At 41.7% G+C, this 24,993-nt stretch overlaps 1 protein-coding gene across 2 annotated transcripts; it reads left to right on the top strand.

The window, feature by feature from the left end:
- Positions 1-121: 121 nt before the first annotated feature.
- Positions 122-24,503, top strand: abcf1 (ATP-binding cassette, sub-family F (GCN20), member 1). Of its 2 annotated transcripts, none has more exons than XM_044139196.1 (24): positions 122-294; positions 1,549-1,595; positions 1,691-1,768; positions 2,082-2,205; positions 2,296-2,327; positions 2,665-2,745; positions 2,969-3,061; positions 3,138-3,236; positions 3,843-3,965; positions 4,161-4,261; positions 5,118-5,203; positions 5,279-5,418; positions 11,400-11,548; positions 12,007-12,090; positions 14,947-15,071; positions 15,393-15,505; positions 15,841-16,015; positions 17,461-17,535; positions 17,716-17,786; positions 17,869-17,901; positions 19,193-19,361; positions 19,442-19,506; positions 23,266-23,338; positions 24,181-24,503. In XM_044139196.1, the coding sequence occupies exons 1-24, from the start codon at positions 234-236 to the stop codon at positions 24,345-24,347; spliced, it is 2,364 nt and encodes a 787-aa protein (XP_043995131.1). In that variant the 5' UTR covers positions 122-233; the 3' UTR covers positions 24,348-24,503. The 2 variants fall into 2 exon arrangements, with proteins under 2 accessions (XP_043995131.1, XP_043995132.1); XM_044139197.1 differs by having other exon boundaries at positions 3,141-3,236.
- Positions 24,504-24,993: the final 490 nt, after the last annotated feature.

Genomic DNA, 24,993 nt, shown 5'->3' on the forward strand with positions numbered 1-24,993 from the left:
CTGGATGTGTTAAATACTTTTAATCAGATTACAGCAGCTATGGTCATTGGGCTCCTTCCCTTACCAACATGTCGCCCGTGTTGACGCGTCGCTGAAAATTCTAAGGTCACGTGTTTCTGCCGACTGCGTTTGGCGACCCGATATTGCATCATTGAGTTATCAGGCCGCAGTACATGTGAGACTAGCTGAGCTTATTTGATATCAACGTCAAAATTCACAGTTAAATTAATAACATGCCTAAAAAAGCGAAAGAAGAAACAGAATGGGTCGACACTGATGTCGCTCCAGGGGCAGGTGAGAAAACTGACTGTGTGAAGTTGGGTAAAGGATATATAGCATTCCAGCTAGCAAGATGTGAGCCAAAGAAAACTCGGTTGATTTATTGTAATTGCAGACTGTAGCAGACTGTCATTCATGTTAGCAGACAAGCAGTTTTAAAACGACCGTTCTAACTCCAATACCGGATATGTTTTCTTGTAACTTTTGGCCCAAGTCCAGTTAAGGTGATTTCAATGCAGTTAATTTATTCTGTCTAAAAACTCTGCTACTACTATAAAAGTGTTGCATAATAACAGACAAAACCTTCAGATAGTACACTCGACTTTCATTTATTCCAGTGGCTCCGTTTTACTTTTTAACAAATATAAATTACATTGCGATTATGACACTGGTTTGGTTTTATGTGTTGATGAGTTTATCATGTGGCAGTTTCAGATAATAAGCTCTACAGCCGGTCTTAAGAAAGCCCAAAGCTGTAGTGGTGAGGGTAACGATGTATTAAGAATATAATACATTATGCATTCTATAAGACTGAAATTCTGTCATCAGTTTGTATCTTCTACTCCTGGATCCATGGGTTCTTTCTGGGTACTCCAACTTCTTCCCTCAGTCCCAAACTGAAATGTCAGGTTACGTGGCCACTTTAAATTACCCTCACAATGTGTGTATTGTTGGCTGTCATGAGTACTTCTGTGGTGCCCCGTGGAGATAAATGCTTTTTACAAATTACGAAGATTGAACAGAATTGAATTTAAATGGGGTGATACATTCTTACAAAACGAATATTATTTAAATGACTAACTACCTAAAACTACATTACACTATGCATGCATCTTATAGTTAGATCTTCAATACTTTGCCTACACCTCCCCCAAAACACCACACACACACACACACGCACACACACACACACACACACAATATCACATTTTTATACTTCAGAAAACCTTTTCGCTGGTTGTTTTATTCACCAAAATCATTATTTTTTTATTACTACTTGTATATTTATTATTATTATTTCTGTGACTACAAAGAACTTTCTTTGAATACCCAGCCTGAAGACCTGTTGATTTATTTTGAGTATTTTAAATGTCTTCCAGTTCCAGTATTGTATTTAGTATGTGGGACGAAAAAATAAAGACAACACAACTACATTTGTCAGCCTTATGAAGCACACTGATGGTCACTGGGAAAGTTTGGCAACTATAAGGGGATTCTCTGATTTCTTGAATTTCAAAGAGTGTAATTTTATCTCAAATCGTCCCACAGAAAAAACAGTTAAAAAAGGAAAGAAAGACAAAAAGGGGAAAAAGAGTGTAAGTAGAACTTTATTCCTCAAAAATCTCATAATAGATCTTCTGCTTTGAAAATGAGCAGTGTCTTATTTACTGTCTTGTGAATGTTTCTCCAGTTTTTTGAAGAGCTCTCAACTGAAAGCAAACCTGAAAAGGTCGATGAGGCTGCTGGGAAAGACAATCAAACAAAACAGGTAATTAACTGGAACACAAAACAATGTAATTATGTGTGGTGGAGGGAGGGTATTGTTTCCATGACAACTAGGCACATGTTTTATTTTTTTTGTGATGAAGAAAATGCTTTGTTTTTTAATCTAGATGAGCCATTCTCAATCCCATCTGTCATAGTTAGCCTCAGTGCTGTCTGACCAAAAGAACCAGGCTGGCCAAGCTAACAGTGCGGATGAACAGTGGTTTCTCTGTCACCATTACTGAGGCAAACAGCACCCCCTGGTGTTTACTGTCTGAATATTCACAATCTGTCAATTTTGGAACTACTTTTTTTAGCCCCAGAAAAAAAAAGAACGACGGAAAGGAAAGGGAGTGGATGTGGGTGAGAAAGATGATGAGGATGTCATGCTGACCTTGAAAAATCTCTCAGTGCAAGGAAGTGATGAGGAAGTTGAACCAGGTATGATGTTTTCCTTTGATGATTCCCATCAGGGTAGCTACGTTCTCCCAACTAAACATTTATTTGCTTTACTTGCGTTTGTTTCCACAGGCATCACAGCCAGCAAAGGAAACAAGAAAACGGTTTGTCTCTTAGGAACAGTGTGTGTTGTTTCTTATGAAGTGAGTGTGTGTGTGACCCTTTTCTTGACACCGAAGCCTGGTCCCCACAAGGGGAAACACTGTATTTGGGTCAGGGGCCAGATGTAGTACTAAGGTGTGACTTGAGCTTTGGTTAGGGTTAGATACGTAATGGTTAGGGATATTATAAGGGTAAAGTATAGGCTGTAGAAATGAATGGAAGTCAATGGAAAGCCCCCACAAAGATAGCTATGCAAACATGTGTATGTGTGTGTGTGTGTGTCTGGCTTCCTGTGCAGTGTTTAGCATGGTCCTGATATGTTTCTCTTGTCTTTTCTAGACTGGAAACATCTTTGCTGCTCTGAGCCAGAGTGATGATGAACCAGATCTGGATGAAGATGATGATAAACCTGTAGTGAAGGTACATTACTAGAGCTCAAACATAAGTGTGTTGAAGTTCTTGCACAGAGTTAGGGCTTTCCAGGGGCGGGCGGCATTCGGCCTGTGGTTACTGTGAGGTTGTCATGGTTATCTTGCCTCTTCAGTGTCACATGAAGGACTTGGACTGCAGACTGGAGTTTAGTGTAAACTAAAAGAAAAAAGCCTCTCTTTATGTACTTTTGTGTTGCAATTGAACTCTACAGAAAGGAAAAACAAAAGCAGCTGAGCAACAACGGAACATAGCTGATAATAAGGATGACGATGAGGAAGATGATGAAGGAAGTGACAGTATGATGGTATGCTGCGCCTCCACAGCTCCTCTGCCACCTGCCTTGTTCTCTTTGTGATTGTGTGTCTCTCTGCTATTGCCAGCAGAGCGCTGAGGATGTCATTGCACAACAGGCCAAGGAGGCAGCAGATGACCCGTTTGCTAACCTGAGTAAAAAGGAGAAGAAGAAAAAAAAAAAACAGGTAATTACTATGTATCACCTTTCTTTTACTCCAAATATATATCTATTGTAGCTAAATGTTATTTAAGGTGCAGATGCTCAATCTACACACCAGTACTCCTCAGAAGAGTTGTTTATAAGAAAAGGAGGTGCAGTAATACTTAGCAGTTAGTAAAACTGTTTGCAGCCCTAACAGATGTGTGTTTGATGTAATTTTTCTAATTTCACCAACATTATTAAATCAAGTTCAATAAATATGGATATTTCTGTATTTTGTTTTTACTTTTATTATCTTTGACTAATATTTAAATTAGCTTGATGTTCTGGGACACTAAACTGTGACAAACATGCAAAAAACCCCACAAAAAACAAATCAGGAGGTGGGGTGGGGGTACTTTTTCATATCACTGTTTCAAAACAACTCCAAAGAGATTTCTACATTATTTACAGTCAAATTTTAACAATTTCATTCAAAAATCCCTAAATGACAACATTGACCATTTTCATGTGGTTTTATTTTGTATCAAGCTTCTATTGCTTTACTAAATTTTGATCTCTTAACTCTAGTGAAACATTGCTGCAATTAGAAACTTGCAGCTTCCATATTTGTGTTGATGTGCTTGTCCAGATGGAATATGAGCGTCAGGTGGCAAGTGTCCGAGCTCAAAACGCGTTGGAAGGAGATTTCTCCGTATCTCAGGCTGAACTGTCCTCCAGGCAGGCGATGCTGGAGAATGCCTCAGATATTAAGGTAACATGTTCACCTTAGTAACTTGTTGGCTTAGCTTTCTCTTGTACTTTCCAAAAAAACACAAGAAAACGAAGACCGAAGAAACTTCTGCAGGGTAATTGTAGTCTATTCTAAAATTCCTACCAGCTTTTTTTTGCATGCTAAACTTGTGTGTACAGCAGAAGCAGTTGTTGAAGATTGTTGTGTGTCTTTCAGCTGGAGAAGTTCAGCATATCTGCTCATGGCAAGGAGCTTTTTGTCAATGCTGACCTTCTGATTGTGGCAGGAAGAAGATATGGTTTAGTTGGACCAAATGGGTAAATACTTTATTTCCTGCTATTTGATGTGAAAAAATAGACATTCTGATCAATAGAATAGAAAATGTTATTTTATTGTCAATCAGTGACCAAACATGTTAAAGAATTGTACTGTTATTGAGTTTCAACTCAATAACAGTACAATTCTTTAACTGTTATTGACCATAACAGTTAAAGACACTGTGACTATATCTAATATAGTTGATTAGGGCTGTTGTAAACAAATATTTTAGTAATTGAGTAATCCATCGATTAGTCTAAACGAACTAAAATAAAACATTGGTAAATCTAACATAACATCAGTATTACTATTGCATATCTACATCAGGCCAATTTTTCACAGTTGAACTTCCCTAACAATAACTTTTCTGTAGTTTAGAAAATTAACTCATAACAATAATAGCTCACTTTCCAAGTTAACCTGAAGAAAAGGTTCACACATTGTTTTTTTAGTTGTATTTACCCAGAATGCCCTGCACTGCAGTCCACTTTCTGTCCACTTGCAACAACATTTCACCCAAAAAGTTAGAAAAATGTTGAACATTTTCTTATTGAGGAAACTTCTGAGGCCCTTTTTCGTCTCTACTATAATGAGTTCTTTTCTAATTTGTTTCCTTAAATGCTGCATGTTTAGTTTATTGCTGAATATCTAAAATAATTATGGAGCTAATGTGTTTAAAGCTGAAAACAGTGAAACTCATGGTTGATCACTAAGGGTTTTTATTGTTATATTTTGTAGGATTTCTACACTGATTATGTCAGGTTTTCATGTGTTAACCTGTCATTAGGGTCCTGTGTGTTAAGATTCAGTCAGTTCTCTCATTCAGGACTGTCTTGTTTTCATTTTGTCTTCTAGCAAAGGAAAGACCACCTTACTAAAACACATAGCAAACAGAGCTCTCAGTATCCCCCCCAACATTGACGTGTTGCTGTGTGAACAGGGTAAGTGAACTTTCGAGGTTTTTCTCCTTCCTGAAGCCGTGTGGCGCCCGCTGACTGTGTGTGTGTCACGGATAGAGGTGATAGCTGATGACACCCCGGCAGTGCAAGCTGTGCTGAAAGCTGACACTCGCCGCCTGAAGCTCCTTGAGGAGGAGAAGATGCTCCAGGCTCGTCTGGAGAAGGGAGAGGACAGCGTGGCCCAGAGGCTGGAGAAGGTGAGCCTGACGTCTGGGCTGCTTTTCTCACTACTGAGCCTCACAGTAACACTGTTGCTGCCTCAGCACTCGCACCACAGCGCTTCACTGACCTTCTGCTGTCGCTCTGGCTGCAGCTGAGTCCACACTGCACCACATCAATGTGCAGTGTGGACTGTGTGAATACAGAACTGTGTATAAGAGAAAGCTGGAAGAAAAACTCAAAAATAACAATGCTAGAGAGGTTGGTGGATGCAGACTAAGACCCTCTCCAGTTTGCAAACCAGCCCTACTTAGGAGTGGATAATGCAATTATACAGTATACTTGCTGCAGAGGGATTATTCCTCTCTTGACAGACCTGACGCCATTATCCGCATCCTTTTCTTTGACTTTTCATCAGCCTTCAACACTATCCAGCCAGGATTACTACAGGAGAAGCAGGCTAAAATGGAGATAGATGCATCACTTATCATCTGGATCATCGATTATCTGACAGCCAGACCTCAGAAAGTGAGATTACAGAGCTGCAAATCAGACCGTCTAACACAGGGGTGTCCAAACTTTTTTTAGTGAGGGCCAAATACAGAAAAATAAACAAAGGGCCGGTGACATATTGACACATGAAGACTGTGTGTATATCTAACTCACCGATAATGTGAGTAACATTGCACTCTGTGGGAGGCTTGACTTCAGGGAAATGTGCAGCATTAAAGCCTTGTAGTTGTGTCTCAAACACGTGGAGCTTTAGCAGAAGGCTTTCATGTGCCATACAGGTGAGGCACCAGCTGTTCTTTGCCTTGTAGGTTTTTGTTCAGTGTATTCAGATGATGCATAAGATCTAGTAAAAATGCCAGGTCTGCCAGCCACAGAGGATCACTTAGTTCATGAAGAGGTCGGCCCTTCTCTTTTCAAAGTTGGTCGATTTCTGATCTCAGCTATTAAAACCAGTGCAGCACAGAGCCGCGGCTGAGCCAGCGCACATCAGTGGTAGAGTACATCCCTGTATTCAGCGTCCACGTCAGAAAGAACTGTAACCAAATTCACTGTGGTTACAGTCCTATAGCTCGAATTATGTTGACAGTTTTTATAATATTGTTAATCACTTTGCCCAGCTGGACAGTCTTGGCACACAGGGCTTCTTGGTGGATTATGCAGTGCATCCTAACAGGCTCACCTCCGCTCTCTTTTACCTTGGCGCACACCAACAATACCGTTCCTTTGCGCTCGCCCGTCATGGCTGGAGCTCCATCCGTTGTTACTCCACAGAGCTTGTCCCACTTAAGCCCCATCTTTTCAACTGCCTCTGACGCAGCTTCAAAAGTATCTTTTCCTGTCGTTGTGCCTTTTAGGCTCATCGTATCAAGCAGCTCCTCCGTACAGCAAAAAATATAATCTACTCCCCACAAAAAATTTAACAGTTGCGTGGTATCTGGCATGTGCTCTCATTGCATGCTATTGAGTAAAATTCAAAAGCACAAGCTTTGTCTCTCAGCTGAAGTTTCAAGTGGGCTGACAAGTCCTCGATTCTCTGCACCACTGTATTTCTGGATAAGCTCACATTGTTGAATTCAGGCACTTTTTCTGTCCACATTATTTCTGTGACTTTGATGAAGCACTGCTTTCTGAAATCACCGTCTGAAAACGGTTTTCCTTGCTGGGCAATAAGTTTAGCGACTTCATAACTTGCTGTTGTGGCGTTTTCCTGTAAAAATTAACTTCTGTTGAGCTTGCAGGCTAGCTGCCATTTGCTTGACTTTCTGTGTTTGTTCAGCACCAGTGTGTAGCTCTGCTGTTTGGTCTCATAGAGACATTACACTCTTTCATCACAGCAACATCTTCGTTGCAAATCAAACAGACACACTTTCCTTTGATTTCTTTGAAAAAATAATAATTTTCCCACCATGTTTGAAATCTCCTACACTCACTTGCTATTTTGTGTTTCTTCAGTGCTGACATTTCTGGTGACTCCCGGTAAAAGTTTTTCTTCACTTAATTTCGTTTCTGTGGCTGGCTCCATCTAGTGTTGAAATTGAAAAGTGCAACAGAGTTGAGCTGAAGCTGCTTGTGCGGGCCATATTCAATTATATTTTCAGAATTTGCTGCGGGCCAATAAAAAATGGACTGCTGGCCATAGTTTGGACACCCCTGGTCTAACATATAACATCGGAGCCCCCCAGGGAACTATGCTGTCTCCCTTTCTATTACATAGAGTACTTAAAGTCCGCACCTACACTGCGGACTTTAAGTACTGTTCCAAACTGTGCCACCTGCAAAAGTACTCAGAGGACACGGCTGTCGTGGGGTTTGTGGAAGGGGGATGGGAGGTGGAATACAGGACATTGGTGGATAATTTTGTGACGGTGCGAAGAAAACCAACTTCTGCTTAATGTAAACACGACCAAGGAAATGGTTATCAGTTTCTGCATCAAGACCATATATTTGCTCCCAATCTCCATCTCATGGGCAGATATGAAGCAGGTTTGGACTACAAACACTGAGGTGCTTTACAAAAAGGCCAGGAGCAGACTCTATTTTCTACGGAAGCTCACGTCTTTCAACATCTGCAGTAGGATGCTCTTGGTGTTCCATCAGCCATCAGTGGCTAGTTCCTTCTTCAATGCAGTGGTGTGCTGGGGTGCTGCAATGAAGGTGAAAGACTCAAATAGACTTAACAAACTGATAAGAAACGCTGAGTCAGTTATAGGATCAAGCTGGCTTCATTGGAAGAAATGATGAGAGACAGAATACTGAAGAAGATCAGAGATCAGAAGATCAGAGCTGTCAAGGATAACTCCTTCCATTCCCCCTACAGCCTGGTGGACAGCCTGAGGAGCAGACAGAGCCGAAGATTATTGCAGCCCAGATGTGCTAAAGAACGCTGCAGCAAGTCCTTTGTCCCTGAAGGACTTTGTGTCCTTTGACTGTTAAAAACAGTCCTGCTCTGTTTTTAACTCGAGGCTATCAGACTGTATAATCCATACATAGTCTCTAGAGCTGTGCGTTTTAAATGTTGATTTGATATTTATATATTTAATGTACTGAGCAATATGTGTGTCCTTAGGACTATCATTATATGCTCATTGTTATTTATTATTGTTGTTATTATGTTCAATGTTGGGACGAACTAAATTTCCCCTATTTAGGGGATCAATAAAGTACTATTATTATTATTATTAGGCCCGAGCAGCAAAGCGCTGCGAAGGCCTATTGTTTTTGTACTGTTTATTATTATTATTTTCCCTCCAAATGAATTGCCTTTTTGGAGGCTTTATCATATTCAAAAACTCACCAAATTTGGCGGACGCATAGAGACTGTTTAAAATTTACGTATTTTAAGGTCGACGCAAAAATCTAAAAAAAAATGGCTCAACAGCGCCAACTAGCAATTTTCAAAGGACCCTTTGCTATTCACTTACTTCGTCGTAGAGACTTGAAATTTGGTACAGTTGTAGAGCTCCCCAAGATGCTCAGAATTTACCATTATTGTTATAGTCCAACTATCACAGGAAGTCGGCCATTTTGGTTGGAAGGTCACATTTTGACCCCATTTTGGCCGTTTACAGCATTGGTATTTGATCGAACTCCTCCTAGGGATTTTGATTGATCGGCTTCAAACTTGGTGAGTCTGATCAGAAGGCATGGGCGATTCAAAGTTATCAAAATGGTGAGTTTTTGAGCATGTTGAAGGGGGGTTAGCAGGGGTCAAAGTTCACCGACTCGCCACGAAACTCCAAACAGTTATAACTCCTACACTAAAACTGTCAGAGGAACCAAACTTTCAGTGATTGATCATCATGGGTTCACCTAAAATACCCTGTGGTCAAATGATGACATTACTAAGGCCACGCCCCCTGAGAACAGGAAGTGTCATGTTTTACTCTGATCGGTCGCTATCTTACACCTTTGAACTAATCAACTGGAAACTTTTTCCAGAGAAAGAAGACATGTGGGTGTATTTTGGATTCCAGCCCGACCGGCCGATGGGCGCAGGTGGGCGTGGCGTGGCGTCCTCTAATTCGATTGGCTCTGAATTCCACAGTTTTGAGCAAAGCTTCTCCAAACTCACTAGGATGGATCTTTATCCACCCCCCGACAGGAATCCATAATAAAATTTGGTGGGCGTGGCTTAATTTCTTTATGGCGCCCACTAGAAAATTTAAAATGATCAGCCCCAAGCCATGCTATAACCTATAATTACGAAACTTCTTACACATCTGTATATTGTCCTGATGTACAAAAAAGTCTCCTGGAGCCATGGTCTCAACCCAACAGGAAGTCGGCCATTTTGGAATGAAGTTCCAAAATTGACCCCATTTTGATGTTTACAGCCTTCAGATTTGATCGAACTCCTCCTACAGTTTTTCAGATACAGACTTCAAAATCGCTCAGCACACACTTGAGGCATCAAAGGTGAAAAGTTATCAAAGGAATTCTCGTACGTCAAAGTATGTGGCTATGTGTCAAACTTTGACTATTTGCCGTGAAACATAAAACTCTTATAACTCCTACACTAAAACTGTCAGAGGAAGCAAACTTTCAGTGATTGATCATCATGGGTTGACCTAAAATACCCTGTGGTCAAATGATGACATCACTAAGGCCACGCCCCCTCAGAACAGGAAGTGTCATGTTTTACTGGGAACGGTCACTATCTTACACCTTTGAACTAATCAACTTGAAACTTTTTCCATAGACAGAAAACATGTTGCTGTATTGAAGATTCCAGCCCCGACCGGCTTGGATGGAGCAGGTGGGCGTGGCGGCGTCCCAAAGTGACCTCTAACGCCGCTGTCATTCGTTTGGCTCTGATTTCCACAGTTTTGGGCCGAGCTGTTCCAAACTCACTAGGATGGATCCTTATCCACCCCCTGAAAGAAATCCATAATAAAATTTGGTGGGCGTGGCCTGATGTATTTATGGCGCCCCCTAGAAAATTTTAAATGATCAGCCCCAAGCCATGCTTTAACCTAGAATTACGAAACTTGGTACATATGTGTATTCTTTCAGGACGAACAAAAAAGTCTCTTGGAGCCATGTTCTAAATTCAACAGGTTTTCTGTTAATTTTGATTTAAGTTCACTGTTTAGAAAAAAATATGAGTAATTCCCTTTAAGGCCTCTTGGTGTCACTGTTACTCCACACATGAATGTGGTAGCCTTTAAAGAGCTCAAATGTTTTAAAATGTAATTTGACTCCACTGCGCCCCCTAAGTGAATCCATCAGCTATATCTCCGTAAATGGACCGATCGATCTGCACCAGATTTTTGTGAGTCGTCGGGAGCGCTGCCGAACGCATTCACGTGTCTTCTGGTGGGCGATAGGGCGGGGAAGGTTCGCGACGGCTCCCGCTGCGGCGAGCTGGCGCCGGCTCTAGAAACGGTGCGAGAGCTTCCGCGGCGGCTGGAACTCCGCGGTGGCCAGTGAGCCGGAGCAGCGCTTGCTGCGAGGGCCGCACGAGGCTGCTTGCAGCTTTAATTATTATTATTATTATTATTATTATTATTATTATTATTATCATTATTATCATTATTATTATTATTATTATCATTATCAGCACAGAATGAGGGCACACACACAGGCTTTTCGTAGAGAACTACTGGAAGTCCTAAGCAAATGTCATCAGCAACTCTATCAGACAGTTCAAGTGGGATTAAACCTGTCATTTTACTCCACTGACACAGAAAGCTGCATTGAAACAAGATAACATTCTGCCACTGATGAATGTTATCAGTGGCAGAGAAGGTCTTGTATCCATCTTGTAAGAGAAGGTCTGAGTGTCCACCAGCTGTGAACATGCAGATTTCAAAGACAAAGAGCTTTTAATGAAAGCTGTTATCTCTCTGTGTAGAGAAATAACACAGATCCAACTAGACGGCTCTGATGATTAAAATCATTTCTTTTCTGCGGCTGTACTTTAGGTTTTTATGGGATTATTTATGAGCATTTAAAGAGCATGGTGGTTAAAAAGTGACAAATGTTCCTTGCTTCTCCTCCTGGCCAGGTGTATGAAGAGCTGAGGGTGATTGGAGCTGCAGCAGCGGAGGCCAAGGCCAGGCGGATCCTGGCTGGTCTGTCATTTACCCCTGAGATGCAGAACAGAGCCACCAAGCGTTTCTCAGGAGGATGGAGGATGAGAGTTTCCCTTGCTAGGTATGCTCTAATCTAGGGGTGGGCATTATTGTGTTGCATTGTGGGCATTTATCAAAATCATGATAACAATTTTGATTAATGAATTAATGAAAAAATTTATGTTTACATAGCCCCCAAAAACATTTGTACTGTCGGGATTGTTATCTTTATGGTCTTCTTCACCGTTAGTTCATAGAGAATGTTAACAAATATCAATAAATTTGCAAATATGATTAAATCCAGCTAGTGTGTCCAGTCTAGTGATAGAAATCACACTTCTTGAGGTGACTGGTGTCTTAAAGAATTGTTATGTATTCACAGTCATGCTATTGTCAAGTTTAGCGTTATCACAATAGTACCACAAAATATTGCAATAAAACTTTTAGCTCTATATCGCCACTCTGATCCTGCACATCATGCTGCTCTGTTTTTAACTCCTGTTAATGTGTGTGTGTGTGTGTGTGTGTGTGTGTGTGCAGAGCCCTGTTCATGGAGCCTACCCTGCTGATGCTGGATGAGCCCACCAACCACCTGGACCTGAACGCTGTCATCTGGCTGAACAAGTACTGAAGCTTTCATTCATTTCAGATAGTAACACTCAGACTATCGACAGGTAGCCAAAGTCTTCATATCCCTTGAACAAGCACTCATTTTTAGAGTTTTTTTCTATGTCATAGCAGTGAAGTGGAAGAATAGGGAATATGTACTCAAATGCAAAGCCAACTCCCTACTGGGATTCAGCACATTCTCTATACTTTTGGGAGAAAAAATGGAAAGCTCTCTATCTTTTCTTGTTTTTGTTCCCCAAAACATCTGGAGTGTGATGTGCCTTTAAATGAAGCCCCCTGGTGTGAATACTTGAATGAATAAGTGACTGAACATCTGTGTTCGAGTCCTGTCACAGGTTCTCAAATCAGTGTATTTTTGTGCTTTGATTTTATTGATTTGGACCATTCCATTGCACCTTTGGCTGTACATTTTTGATGGGTCAAACATAGGCTTGTCGCGATAAACGATAAATCAATTAATCGTACAATAAATTCAAACTATCGATGTAATTTTAATTATCGCTTTTATCGTCTCTTCCAGCCGTTTTCTCTTTTTGTTGATGACACTGAATGAAAAAAGGTTCAACTCCGCTGCTCTCCACTGACCCTCCCTTCCTCATTTCCTTAGTGTAATGCCCAGCGCACACTAGACCATCTTAGAGCTGTCTGTTGATTGTCGGCCCATTTTCAAAACCTGAGAGATCACACATTAGCCGACAGAAATCCTAGGTATAACGGTTCGATCGGGTTCCATCGTGCTGTGTGGTGTCCAACAATGGGCACAAAATAATGGCTACAAGTTCAGTTAACTAATTTTAAAACCAGGCATTAATCAATGCTTTACTACAATCTACCTGCAGTGCATGTGGCTCTAGTGTCAGCGTAACGTCCTGACTGAATGAAACTCATTATAAACTATTTATGTCACCTTAACGAAGAACAGCTGAAAAGTTACCGGGTTCATCAACTGCGTAACAATTTCGCTCCAACTCCTCCCCTCGTCATTTCTATATTCTTTACACCAAATGTTTATAAACATTGATGTTGTTTCCACATATCATCTCCAATGTCCGCTGGACTTGGGTTGCGCCGTGTCAGCTGTTTCGGATTCCCCTCTGTAATTTCCCCTCAGAAAGCAGGAGGAGAATCCGGCTTTCTGATTGGCTACCTGTCACATTCAACAGGCTGCGTTAAGCTCCCAGTCGGGGGAAACCCCTGATTTAGATCTGAGCGCCACAACGATCTACCATAACACACCACACACTACAGGATGATCGGTTATGAAATCACAAGCGACAATCTTAGAACATCAACGTTCTAAGATTGTCGTAAGGTAGGTGTGAACTAACATGTAGTGTGAACTATTGCATCAGGTAGTCGATGTGCCCATCTTCTCTATTTAAATCTAATAATTACTAAAGGGCAATATGGTAAACAGACTTCATAATCTGCACTCTTTTGGTTGAATGCAGTATTTATTTACACTTTGGTGGTTTTATTCAAGTACATTTTTGTTAATGGAGGCTGAGAATCCATTTTATTTTTGTTTTTGGCTGCACAGTGGCGCAGTTGGTAGAGCTGTTGCCTTGCAGCAAGAAGGTCCTGGGTTCGATTCCCGGCCCAGGGTCTTTCTGCATGGAGTTTACATGTTCTCCCTGTGCATGGTGGGTTCTCTCTGGGTTCTCCGGCTTCCTCCCACAGTCCAAAAACATGACTGTCAGGTTAATTGGTCTCTCTAAATTCTCCCTAGGTTGTGTGTGTGTGAATGGTTGTGTGTCCTGTATGTCTCTGTGTTGCCCTGCGACAGACTGGCGACCTGTCCAGGGTGACCCCGCCTCTCGCCCAGAACATAGCTGGAGAGGAACCAGCAACCCTCCTGACCCCATTAGGGACAAGGGTGAACAGAAAATGAATGGATGTTTTGTTTATTTTATCAGTCCCAGTGTTAAGTGTTCTTTTGAAAATAAAGTGTATCTATCTTTGGCAGGAAATCGAATGCATTATTATGTCATTTCCATTAAATCAGTGTACAAAGGTCTTCAAATAATATTATCGTTTATCGCAATAATTTTTGAGACAATTAATTGCCCAGCAAAATTTGCTAAACAACTACTTTAAATTGCCCAGTCAAAGAAACTAGAAGTAAAACAGCCAAGGTAAAATAAATAACAGACTGAAACTTGCCAAAACAACAGGTTGACTGCTTTGGTCAAACATGTAACACTAAACGGCAACAAACCGTTGGTTCAAATGGTTCAGAAAGTGCTACTAGGAATTCTAAATATAATATAAAATAAAAAGTAAAGCATGATGTCACTTAACACATAGTATTAAACTGAATAGATCTGCCCTTATGGAATGTTAATAGTCATTGATACCCAATCTAGAATTTGTTTTTTAAATGTCAGGAGTGATGCAGATATTGGTATCAGATCAGTGCATCTCAGGTTCCTCTGAGTTTTAAAATAGTCTGAATACAAAGACCATTTTTGTTTTGAATATTTTTGAAGCTTAGTATTTTGCTCCCGTTTCAACATTATGTTCCACTTTCTGTTGATCTGTCACATAAAATCCCATTAAAATACATTATAGTTGTAAAATCACTAAATGTGAGAAGCTCAGAGGGCGTGTATATTTTTGCATGGCACTTGCTGTTTGGGGATTATTAATATAGATTTAAATCAATCAATAAATCAAAATTTTCTCTGAGGAAATAGGGCAATATTTTTCTGTATAATTGATCTACTGTAAAAATGTTTTGCATATTTAGTTCTGATTAGCTTCCCAATGTGATGTTTTTTTTCTCTGACTTTTTGTTCTCTGAATGGTATGAAAACTTTTGATTTTTTTTCCCTGTAAATCAACTTACAGCTACCTTCAAAGCTGGAAGAAGACTCTCCTCATAGTGTCCCATGACCAGAGTTTTCTCGACGATGTGTGTACTGATATTATCCACCTAGACAACCAAAAACTCTACTATTATAGAGGAAACTATTGTAAGTATCACACATGCTTTCTGCTATATTAGTTTGTTGTTTTTATCTGAAAGCTCCTGAATGTGTAGTGAGTACACATTCAGGACTGAGCATTAAAATGTTTCAGTGCTGAAACATTTTAATGCTGCTCCTTCATTATCATTGAATGTTGTGATAAACTGATGTCCTGGAGCTGCTGTAGGACTGCAGTACTCTGCAGAAACAAAGAAAATGTTTCGAAAACCGGAGAAGGTTTTTGGTAGGGGTGTTGAGTAATTTCATTAAATGAACACCTGGCAAAAAATACATCCCTCAAATATTTGATTCCCTCTGTGTTTTAAGTGACCTTCAAGAAAATGTACGTGCAGAAGCAGAAGGAGCTGCAGAAGCAGTATGACAAACAGGAGAAGAAACTCAAAGAGCTGAAGGCTGGAGGCAAGTCCACCAAGCAGGCTGTGAGTATGGCTGTCTTCCCACACTGTGACACAAAATCACATGTGTATGTGCAGTGCAAATTACAACAAAATAGAATCTCCAGTGATTTCCTCACCACATAGTAGACAGTTAGTGCATTGCAATGTAACACCATGGAGGAACACTGAAGGTTTTTCTCATTTCACTACCTGTAATAGTACCGTTTTTAAAAGCCTGACCTGCTGATAACAATTTTGGCTGATACGTTTTAAATCTGCCTGAAGCGTTGCTAAATATAGTGACAAAGTGGCTAAGTTGGCAATAGTTGGGGGATTATTGTTAACCATGCTCATTCAGACTGATTTCAATGTTTCAGGAGAAGCAGACTAAGGACGCCCTGACAAGGAAGCAGCAAAAGGGCAAAAAGAAGGGACCTCAGGAGGAGGAGAGCCTGGAGGCCCCAGAGCTGCTCAAGAGGCCAAAGGAGTACACTGTGAAGTTCACCTTCCCAAACCCTCCTCCACTCTCTCCACCCATCCTGGGCCTGCACAGTAAGATCTGCTGTGACCTGCACACTTCTCTACATCCTGCTGGAGTCTTCAGTTTGGATAAAATACAGTTATATAGCCAGTAAACATGAAATTATTGGACTAATCATGAGCTGCTAGTAGAATGTCAAAGGACTATAACCTTAACAAGAAATACAATGATTTCAAGACATCAACATACAAATTTTACTCAAAATGATCAACCAGATTCAGTTGCTTTTAATTAAAAGTAGACACTGTTACATTTATGCTGCTAAAATAATATTGATTAAAACCAATATAATAACGTCTGACATTTATTTATTGTTATTAATATGAACACAGTTGAACATGGCATCGCCACCCCAAGAACTACTACAGAACAACACAAAGACCTCAGAGGAAAACATGAGCGCAACTTCCTTCTTCACAAAATGTAAACAAAAACGGAGTATCATCAGATTTTAGTGTTTTTTTGTCTTTGGTGAAATATCTCAAGCCATTTCTCCCTCTGGCTCTAGACTCGCAGTGCAGGATCCAGAAAGCCCTGCACTGCATAAACGTCTCATCTTGGAGCGCTCAACCGCTCCAGTCATTGTATGTTTGGCAGGCGCATTGAAGTATCAGTGCTTTTAATCAATCATAACACGCTTCTTCTTTTTCTTTTTCTTTTTACTGGAAACCTTATTCAAACAGCTATCAAAGTTATATACACAAGAAATATTTTTTAAAAGTATTTTTGAATTGTATATAAGCATATTTAAATATTCTTAGTGGGAAAAACAGAATAGTATAGGAATAGAATATTCTGATATTGAAGTATGATGAGCATTTTGCAAAGCACACAGCTGTTCATAATTTTTTTAATATATTATGTAGTAATATCAATACATGTTTATATAAATTCCACTACCAGTTCGCTTGCATCCTCTTATGTATTTGAACCATGGCAGAGTTCACGTGAACCGAACCCAGGCGGACCACAGTTTGCTTTTTTGGTCTGCATTGGAGTTCGATTACACATTCACACCTCCCAAACCAACCAGACCTTCTACTAGAGTTAGATTAAGCAGAAGGCCCCCTGGTGGCCTTAGTGGCAAGACACAAAATTGTAAGAGTTTTGAAACATTGTATTTTTTAAAAAGCATAAAAACATGACCTTTCAAAAATAATCAGCCTTAACTAGGCTGCTAGGCCCTAACTAGGTCTAGCAGGGCTTTATATTGGCTTTTTTTTCTTTTCTTACATCTTAAGAATATTATTTTATGCTAAATATTTTTAATCCAGCACAAAACTTTGTGCTGGATTAAAAACAAAAAAATTAGAAACAAAAAAATTAGAAACAAAAAAATCATAAATCTACAAACCTTTTGTAAGGAATTTAAACATACAAACAAAATAAGTTTATTTATGTGTGCTTACATATCATGTCTGTTGATATTTGTGTGACTAGTTTTTACTGTATACAGGTGTTGACTTTGGCTATGAGGGTCAGAAGCCTCTCTTCAAAAACGTGGACTTTGGCATTGACATGGACTCCAGGAGTGAGTGTCCAAATCCTACAGTAAATGGTTCATACTCATATTGAGATATTTGTGCTAATTATGGCTACATTGAGCATTATAAAGGCTGGGAACTTTATATAAATTACCACTTTGTTTATAATGTTGACATTATGGCAGTTTTTCTTCTGTTATTTACTTTTCCCAACATTTCTCCATTAGTCTGCATTGTGGGGCCCAATGGTGTTGGGAAGAGTACTCTGCTGCTGCTGCTCACAGGAAAATTAAATCCTGTAAGACCACATAGATGAAATTCCTCATTTAAATTATTGTTCTATATACAGCTATCTTAACAGAAGACTTGTTCTTTTACAGATTAAGGGTGAAATGAGAAAGAATCACCGCTTGGTGAGTAACTTCAGCGAAGTGGGTTACCCAAAATTCATTTCTGCAGGCGACCTTTTCAATTACAAGCAATTACATGGCAATTTTGTCACTATAAAAAAAAAAAAAATACAGGGCACACATTAGTAACAAAAAAGTTTGATATATGATAAACTGAGCAGAAAAATGAAGGGATAAAAAAGAAGAGTCACAAATTAACGGTGAGGAAAGTGAACAGAAAATGTTTCAAATGGTAGACGAATTTCAGATCTTCAATGAATCTATTAAAATATTGGAATAAAGATTGGGCTTTTGTGTTGTTGCAGAGTTTAAGCACTTTCATAAATAAACTTACTTCATTTTGAAAATATAAAAAATTGAGGTGAAGTTTAGAAAGCTTTATTTGTGAATAAAAATTTAGGATTAAATTGTTAATATCATAATTTAACTCTTCATCCCCTGTGAGAAGACCAAATTTTATTATATTAAAACTTGAAAGCAGAATAGATCTCTTGTACAAGATCCAGTTTGGAAAATCTTTCTAAAAGTATTAATGAAGTTGCATTTGAAAAAATATGTTGTCTCAAAATCTTAGCCACAAAACGCACAGGAACTGATATGTATATTTAATTTTTATTTCATTTTATTTCTTGTGGCAAGGCAAAACTTCATACATAATTATGAAGTTAATTAATTTTTTTTTTGCTTAGGCATTTTTTTGCACAAATGCCTAAGTTGTGACCAGCCTGCCATTCTGGATGTCAAAGTTGCAACACAGAGGTGTACTGTTTCAATTCTGAAATGTTTTCATGCTTGTAATCTGCACACTCAAACGCTTATCTACACTTTGATTGAGTACGGTACATAATTCATAGATCGTTGTAGGATGCACTGTAAGTATTGGGATTATGCCAATATGCAGATTTAAGCTGGTAGGCTTGAGGAAGGGAACTTGTTCACAGGTCAAAGGCCACTTGTCACCAGACACCAGACCACTATGAGTTAACGTACATGTTTTTGCTCTGTGGAAAGAACCAAGTTATGTCTGAGAAAAGGGAACATTTCTGGTGAACAATATGCAAGCCGCAAGAAAAATACATCCCTCCACTTGAATTTTAACATATCTGTTAAGCCTGGAGGTGCGACAGTCAGTTAAAGCTTGGTGTAGATGCAGATAGAAGACTATTCATTTGATGTATTGTTCTGATCATATTTTAAATGTCCTGAAGTATAAATGTTTTTGTTGGTGTTAATGTCCTTGTGTTTCTTGCTTGTGTCCCATCTCCCGATGCCTTCATGTTTTTGTCTCCAACAGAAAGTGGGCTTCTTTAATCAGCAGTATGCTGATCAACTGAACATGGAAGAGACGGCAACAGAGTATCTTATGAGAAACTTCAACCTGCCCTACCAGGATAGCAGAAAGTGCTTGGGACGCTTTGGCCTTGAAAGTCATGCACACACCATTCAGATCTCCAAACTCTCTGGTATGGACCTAAACATCTGCCACATGGCTGTTTGTTTCAGAGAAGCCATTTTTAATCCCCTTTGCATTTTCTCCCAACAGGCGGCCAGAAAGCCAGAGTTGTGTTTTCAGAGTTGGCTTGTCGTCAGCCAGATGTGCTTATCTTGGTAAGAGCTGCTTCCTGCCTAGTCATCAAAGTATCAATGGCCCTATTGAAATCTACCATTAACACATGGCCTAGTTCAAGCAGTGATGAGAGGAGAACTTAAAGTGAGACTCATTTGAATCTACTCTGAGTTATTAGATGAAATTCCACTCAGACGATATTATGGGCCAAATTCACTTTGCTTCCAAAAGACTTAATAAGTATATTTATACAGTCAGGGTGCATAAGATGTAGCAGGGGAAGACTTGAACCTGTAAAACTGGATTATATCATGATAAAAAATCCACACAAAGTTCAGTCTTAGGAATCCTGCCCCCGTTACCTCCCACTAGTGTATTTACTGTGTCTGTTATGTAACTTCCTAAAGTGTATGATCATTTTAATCATTCCCTCAACTAATCTCAGACAGGTCCTTTTCATTCAGTCAGAGTATTACTGGCAAATATTGCATTTACATGGATGCAATATTTGCCAATCACAATCAGAAAATCAAAACACTTCGCCAATTAGTGCAGTGTTTTGCACTATTTGGTGCAAAACACCAATTAGTGTTTTGCACCAAATGGTGGCAGCTTTTAGGAAAACACTGGAACTTAATTTAACAAATACTTGAATTTTGTAATAAAGAATTAATTAACTCCATCCATCCATCTTGTTCCGCGTATCCGGGGTCGGGTCGCGGGGGTAGCAGCTTCAGAAGGGAGGCCCAGACTTCCCTCTCCCCAGCCACTTCTTCCAGCTCCTCTGGAGGAATCCCAAGGCGTTCCCAGGCCAGCCGAGAGACATAGTCCCTCCAGCGTGTCCTGGGTCTTCCCCGGGGCCTCCTCCCGGTGGGACGTGCCCGGAACACCTCACCAGGGAGGCGTCCAGGAGGCACCCTGACCAGATGCCCGAGCCACCTCAACTGGCTCCTCTCGACGTGAAGGAGTAGCGGCTCTACTCTGAGTTCCTCCCGGATGACTGAGCTTCTCACCCTATCTCTAAGGGAGAGCCCAGACACCCTACAGAGAAAACCCATTTCGGCTGCCTGTATCCGTGATCTCGTTCTTTCGGTCATGACCCAAAGCTCATGACCATAGATGAGGGTGAGAACGTAGATTGACCGGTAAATCAAGAGCTTCGCTTTTTGGCTCAGCTCTCTCTTCACCACGACGGACCGGTACAGCGCCCGCTTGACGGCAGACGCTGCACCAGTCCGCCTGTCGATCTCCCGCTCCCTACTTCCCTCATTCGTGAACAAGATTCCGAGATACTTGAACTCCTCCACTTGGGGCAGGACACCCCCGCTGACCCGGAGAAGGCACTCTACCCTTTTCCGGATCAAGACCATGGCTTCGGATTTGGAGGCATTGATCCTCATCCCAGCCGCTTCACACTCGGCTGCGGACCGCTCCAGCGAGAGCTGCAGATCACCTGATGAAGCCAAAAGGACCACATCATCCACAAAAAGCAGAGATGTGATCCTAAGGCCACCAAAACGGATCCCCTCAACACCTTGGCTGCACCTAGAAATTCTGTCCATAAAAGTAATGAACAGAATCGGTGACAAAGGGCAGCCCTGCGGAGTCCAACTCTCACCGGAAACAAGCCCGACTTACTGCCGACAATGCGGACCAGAATCTGACACCGGTCATACAGGGACCTGACAGCAGGTATCAAGGAGCCCGGTACCCCATACTCCCGGAGAACCAACCACAGGGCTCCCTGAGGGACACAGTCCAAACTCCTCCCACGCCCGAGTTTTTGCCTCAGCAACCACCCGAGCCGCTTCGCCCGCCGGTACCCATCAGCTGTTTCCGGAGTCCCACAGGCCAAAAAGGCCAGATAGGACTCCTTCTTCAGCCTGACAGCTTCCCTCACCGAAGGTGTCCACCAACGGGTTCGAGGGTTGCCGCCACGACAACCACCGACAACCTTGCAGCTACAGCTCCGATAGGCTGCCTCGACAATGGAGGCATGGAACACGGTCCACTCAGACTCCATGTCCCCACCTCCCCTGGGACGTGTTCGAAGTTCTGCCGGAGATAGGAGTTAAAGCTCCGTCTCACAGGGGATTCCGCCAGACGTTCCCAGCAGACCCTCACAAAACGTTTGGGCCTGCCAGGTCTGACTGGCATCCTCCCCCACCAGCGGAGTCAACTCACCACCAGGTAGTGGTCAGTGAACAGCTCCGCACCTCTTTTCACCCGAGTGTCCAAGAGATATGGCTGCAGATCCGATGAAACGATGACAAAGTCGATCATCGAACTGCGGCCTAAGGTGTCCTGGTGCCAAGTGCACATATGGACACCCTTATGCTTGAACATGGTGTTCATTATGGACAATCAATGATGAGCACAGAAGTCCAACAACAGAACACCACTCGAGTTCAGATCGGGGGGGCCGTTCCTCCCAACCACGCCCCTCCAGGCCTCACTGTCATTGCCCACGTGAGCGTTGAAGTCCCCCAGCAGAACAAGGGAGTCCCCAGAAGGAGCACTCTCCAGTACCCCCTCTAGGGACTCCAAAAAGGATGGGTAATCTGAACTGTCGGTCGGCCGTAAGTACAAATGACAGTCAGGACCCGTCCCCCCACCCGTAGGCAGAGCGAGGCTACCCTCTCGATCACCGGGGTAAACCCCAACGTACAGGTGCCGAGATGGGGAGCAACAAGTATGCCCACTCCTGCCCGACGCCTCTCACCTTGGGCAACTCCAGAGTAGAAGTATATCCACCCCCTCTCAAGGAGACTGGTTCCAGAACCAGAGCCATGCATCGAGGTGAGACCGACTATTTCTAGCCGGAACTTCTCAGCCTCACACACACTAGCTCCGGCTCCTTCCCCACCAGAGAGGTGACATTCCTCGTCCCAAGAGCTAGCTTCCGCAACCGATGATCGGACCGCCAGGGTCCCCTCCCTCGGCCGCCACCCATCACACATTGCACCCGGCCCCGTTGGCCCCTCTCACAGGTGGTGGGCCTATGGGAGGGGGGACCTATGTTTCCTCTTCGGGCTGAGCCCGGCCGGGCTCCATGGGTAAAAGCCCGGCCACCAGACACTCGCCATCGTGCCCCACCTCCAGGCCTGGCTCCAGAGTGGGGCATCGGTGACCCGCTTCCGGGCGAGGGAACGCCGAGTCCAAAGTTTGCATTCATCATAGGGGTCTTCGGGCTGCACTTTGTCTCGTCCCTCACCTAGGACCTGTCTTCCTTGGGTGACCCTACCAGGGGCTTGAAGCCCCAGACAGCAGAGCTCCCAGGATCATTGGGGCACTCAAACCCTTCCACCACGATAAGGTGGCAGCCCAAGGAGAGCTAATGTACAAAAAATATTAACTAATGTACAAAAAATATTCATTTTAATTGCATGTTTTCTTTGCATTTTTAAGACTTTGTAGTTAACGTATTGTAAATGTCATCTAATAAACAAATAATTGTCATATTTTCAATTTATTGCCACCTTTTAACACAAAACCCCAGAGGAGCCATTCTGGTTGCTGGTGGAGCGCCTTACCACAGCGTCAGCAGCTTGTCTGGGGGAAATCCTGCATGTGACCCCCAACCTCAGCCAATCACTTAGGATGATGTGGAAGGGGCTGTAGTCAGTGGGAGGAGCTTGTCTTTATTTTGGGACATTTTGCATTTTTACTTGATGCCCCAAAGACATCCTGAGCCTCGCCACCTGAACTGATGGTATCCACACCTGAATTTATTCATCTTTAGGACTTTTTTTTGGTTGTAGTTTTGAATGAAGTCAAATATTATTTGTATTTTTTTTTAGGATGAACCTACTAATAATTTGGACATTGAGTCAATAGACGCCTTGTCAGAGGCCATCAATGAATACAAAGGAGGTGAGTAAAATGATTTATTTTAAAATCTGTGAGGACTTGGGAAAGTAAGCAGTCTCTGCATGAGAGCAGCGATAGCTTGTGCTACGCCGCATTGATGCAGAATTCATACAGCAGGAACCCCAACCAGGCCGAGTGCAGGCCTTCAAACATTTCACTCTGAGTGATGAGTTTGAGTTTCACTTTCTGAAATGAGTGACATATTTCTGAGATGTACCTGTTGATGTTTTTATGGCTCTGTGTCCATTTAATTTACTATTCTAATATCCTGTAGTCCAGGGAAAATACAAACAGCATGCTAAAAAGCTGCAGTGTGCAACTTTTACAAAAATGTTTTTACATATTAAGTCTGTCACCATTTCATAACAGTATGAGACAGATAAAAAAAAAATCAAGCTCCTGCTTCATGATCCACTATTGCCATCGACAGTGCTAAAACCCCCTCGTGGCTCTGACTGGCTCTTTTCAACCAATCAGAGCCACGAGGGGGTTTTAGCACTGTCGATCAACCTATTGTACTAAATGTGCTGGTGGCATTAAAACAATTTATTGTTCCAGGAAAACCGTTTATCTGCTGTATTGGCCATGCTAACAAGCCTGAGCATTCATGGCAGTCTCTGCTGTGGTGAACCAGCTGTAGTGCAGCAGAAAGCAAGGGGGAGGGTGGGAGCAGCGCGTACATGAGTCTGTTTGACAGCACCAACACCCTCCAACTGGCTCTGTTTGGTTGTTTCTGATGGTGCAGAGTATTGATCAGATGACAGCAGGATCATAGGGGGAAGGCAGAGAAGCTTGATTTTTTTTCAGATTACCGTATCTGAATTATACTCTGATCCTGTGAGCAGCTGTGATCATTGTGAGCCATGACGCGCGACTCATCACGGAGACTCAGTGCCAGCTGTGGGTGGTGGAGGACTGCACCGTCAACCAGATCGAGGGAGACTTTGACGACTACAAGAGGGAAGTGTTGGAGGCCCTTGGAGAAACCATGGTCAATAAGGTCAATCCATGATCACTTCCAGAGGAGAGCCCGACTATGGATTGTTTACAATCATATACATCAGAACATTTGGAATATCAGTCATTCCTCCTGCTTCATCTGAGCAGGAAGATTAAATATCTTTAACTATGATCTGTCAAAACTTAATAAAAGAATCTTCCACTTGCATTTTAGTCATTTTATTTATTTAAAGTTGTGAACTTCAGTAGAATGTTCAGGCATGTTGAAGACTATGGTAGATTTTAAGCATTTTTCACAACTCTAGTGTTTTAAATAAGCCTTGTATATCTTCTTCACTTGATCCACTTTCTTATCATCAGGCAATATTTCTCCGTACCATTTATACCAGGGTTCACTAGGACTGAGGAAAGGTGTAGGTGATGTGAGCCCAACAGCATCATGAGTGTTGGAGTAATCCTCTCCTGAAAAATTCACATGTGGAATCTGAAAACAAAGTAAACCTGAAAGGAGAAATATTTGGTTAAGTTTTTCTGTTGTTTTCACACATTTGAGTTTAAGTTGATTTTTGGTAACTTTCAATTTCTAATGATACTGCAGTAGAAACTTAATAACAGTAGGTTAGCTGATGTTGCTTATTCAAACCCTATTATTTTCTCTAACTGCATAGAAAACTGTTTCTACTTGACTTTTATTCTGT

The sequence above is a fragment of the Gambusia affinis genome, linkage group LG14, assembly GCF_019740435.1.
Source record: "Gambusia affinis linkage group LG14, SWU_Gaff_1.0, whole genome shotgun sequence".
Lineage (NCBI taxonomy): Eukaryota > Metazoa > Chordata > Actinopteri > Cyprinodontiformes > Poeciliidae > Gambusia > Gambusia affinis.

Excerpts from the sequence above, each read along its gene's own strand:
- abcf1 (XM_044139196.1), top strand. The coding sequence starts at position 234 with ATGCCTAAAAAAGCGAAAGAAGAAACAGAATGGGTCGACACTGATGTC. Across the intron at positions 15,072-15,392 it reads CTATTATAGAGGAAACTATT|TGACCTTCAAGAAAATGTAC; the intron begins GTAAGTATCACA and ends CTGTGTTTTAAG. Across the intron at positions 23,339-24,180 it reads CATCAATGAATACAAAGGAG|CTGTGATCATTGTGAGCCAT; the intron begins GTGAGTAAAATG and ends TCCTGTGAGCAG.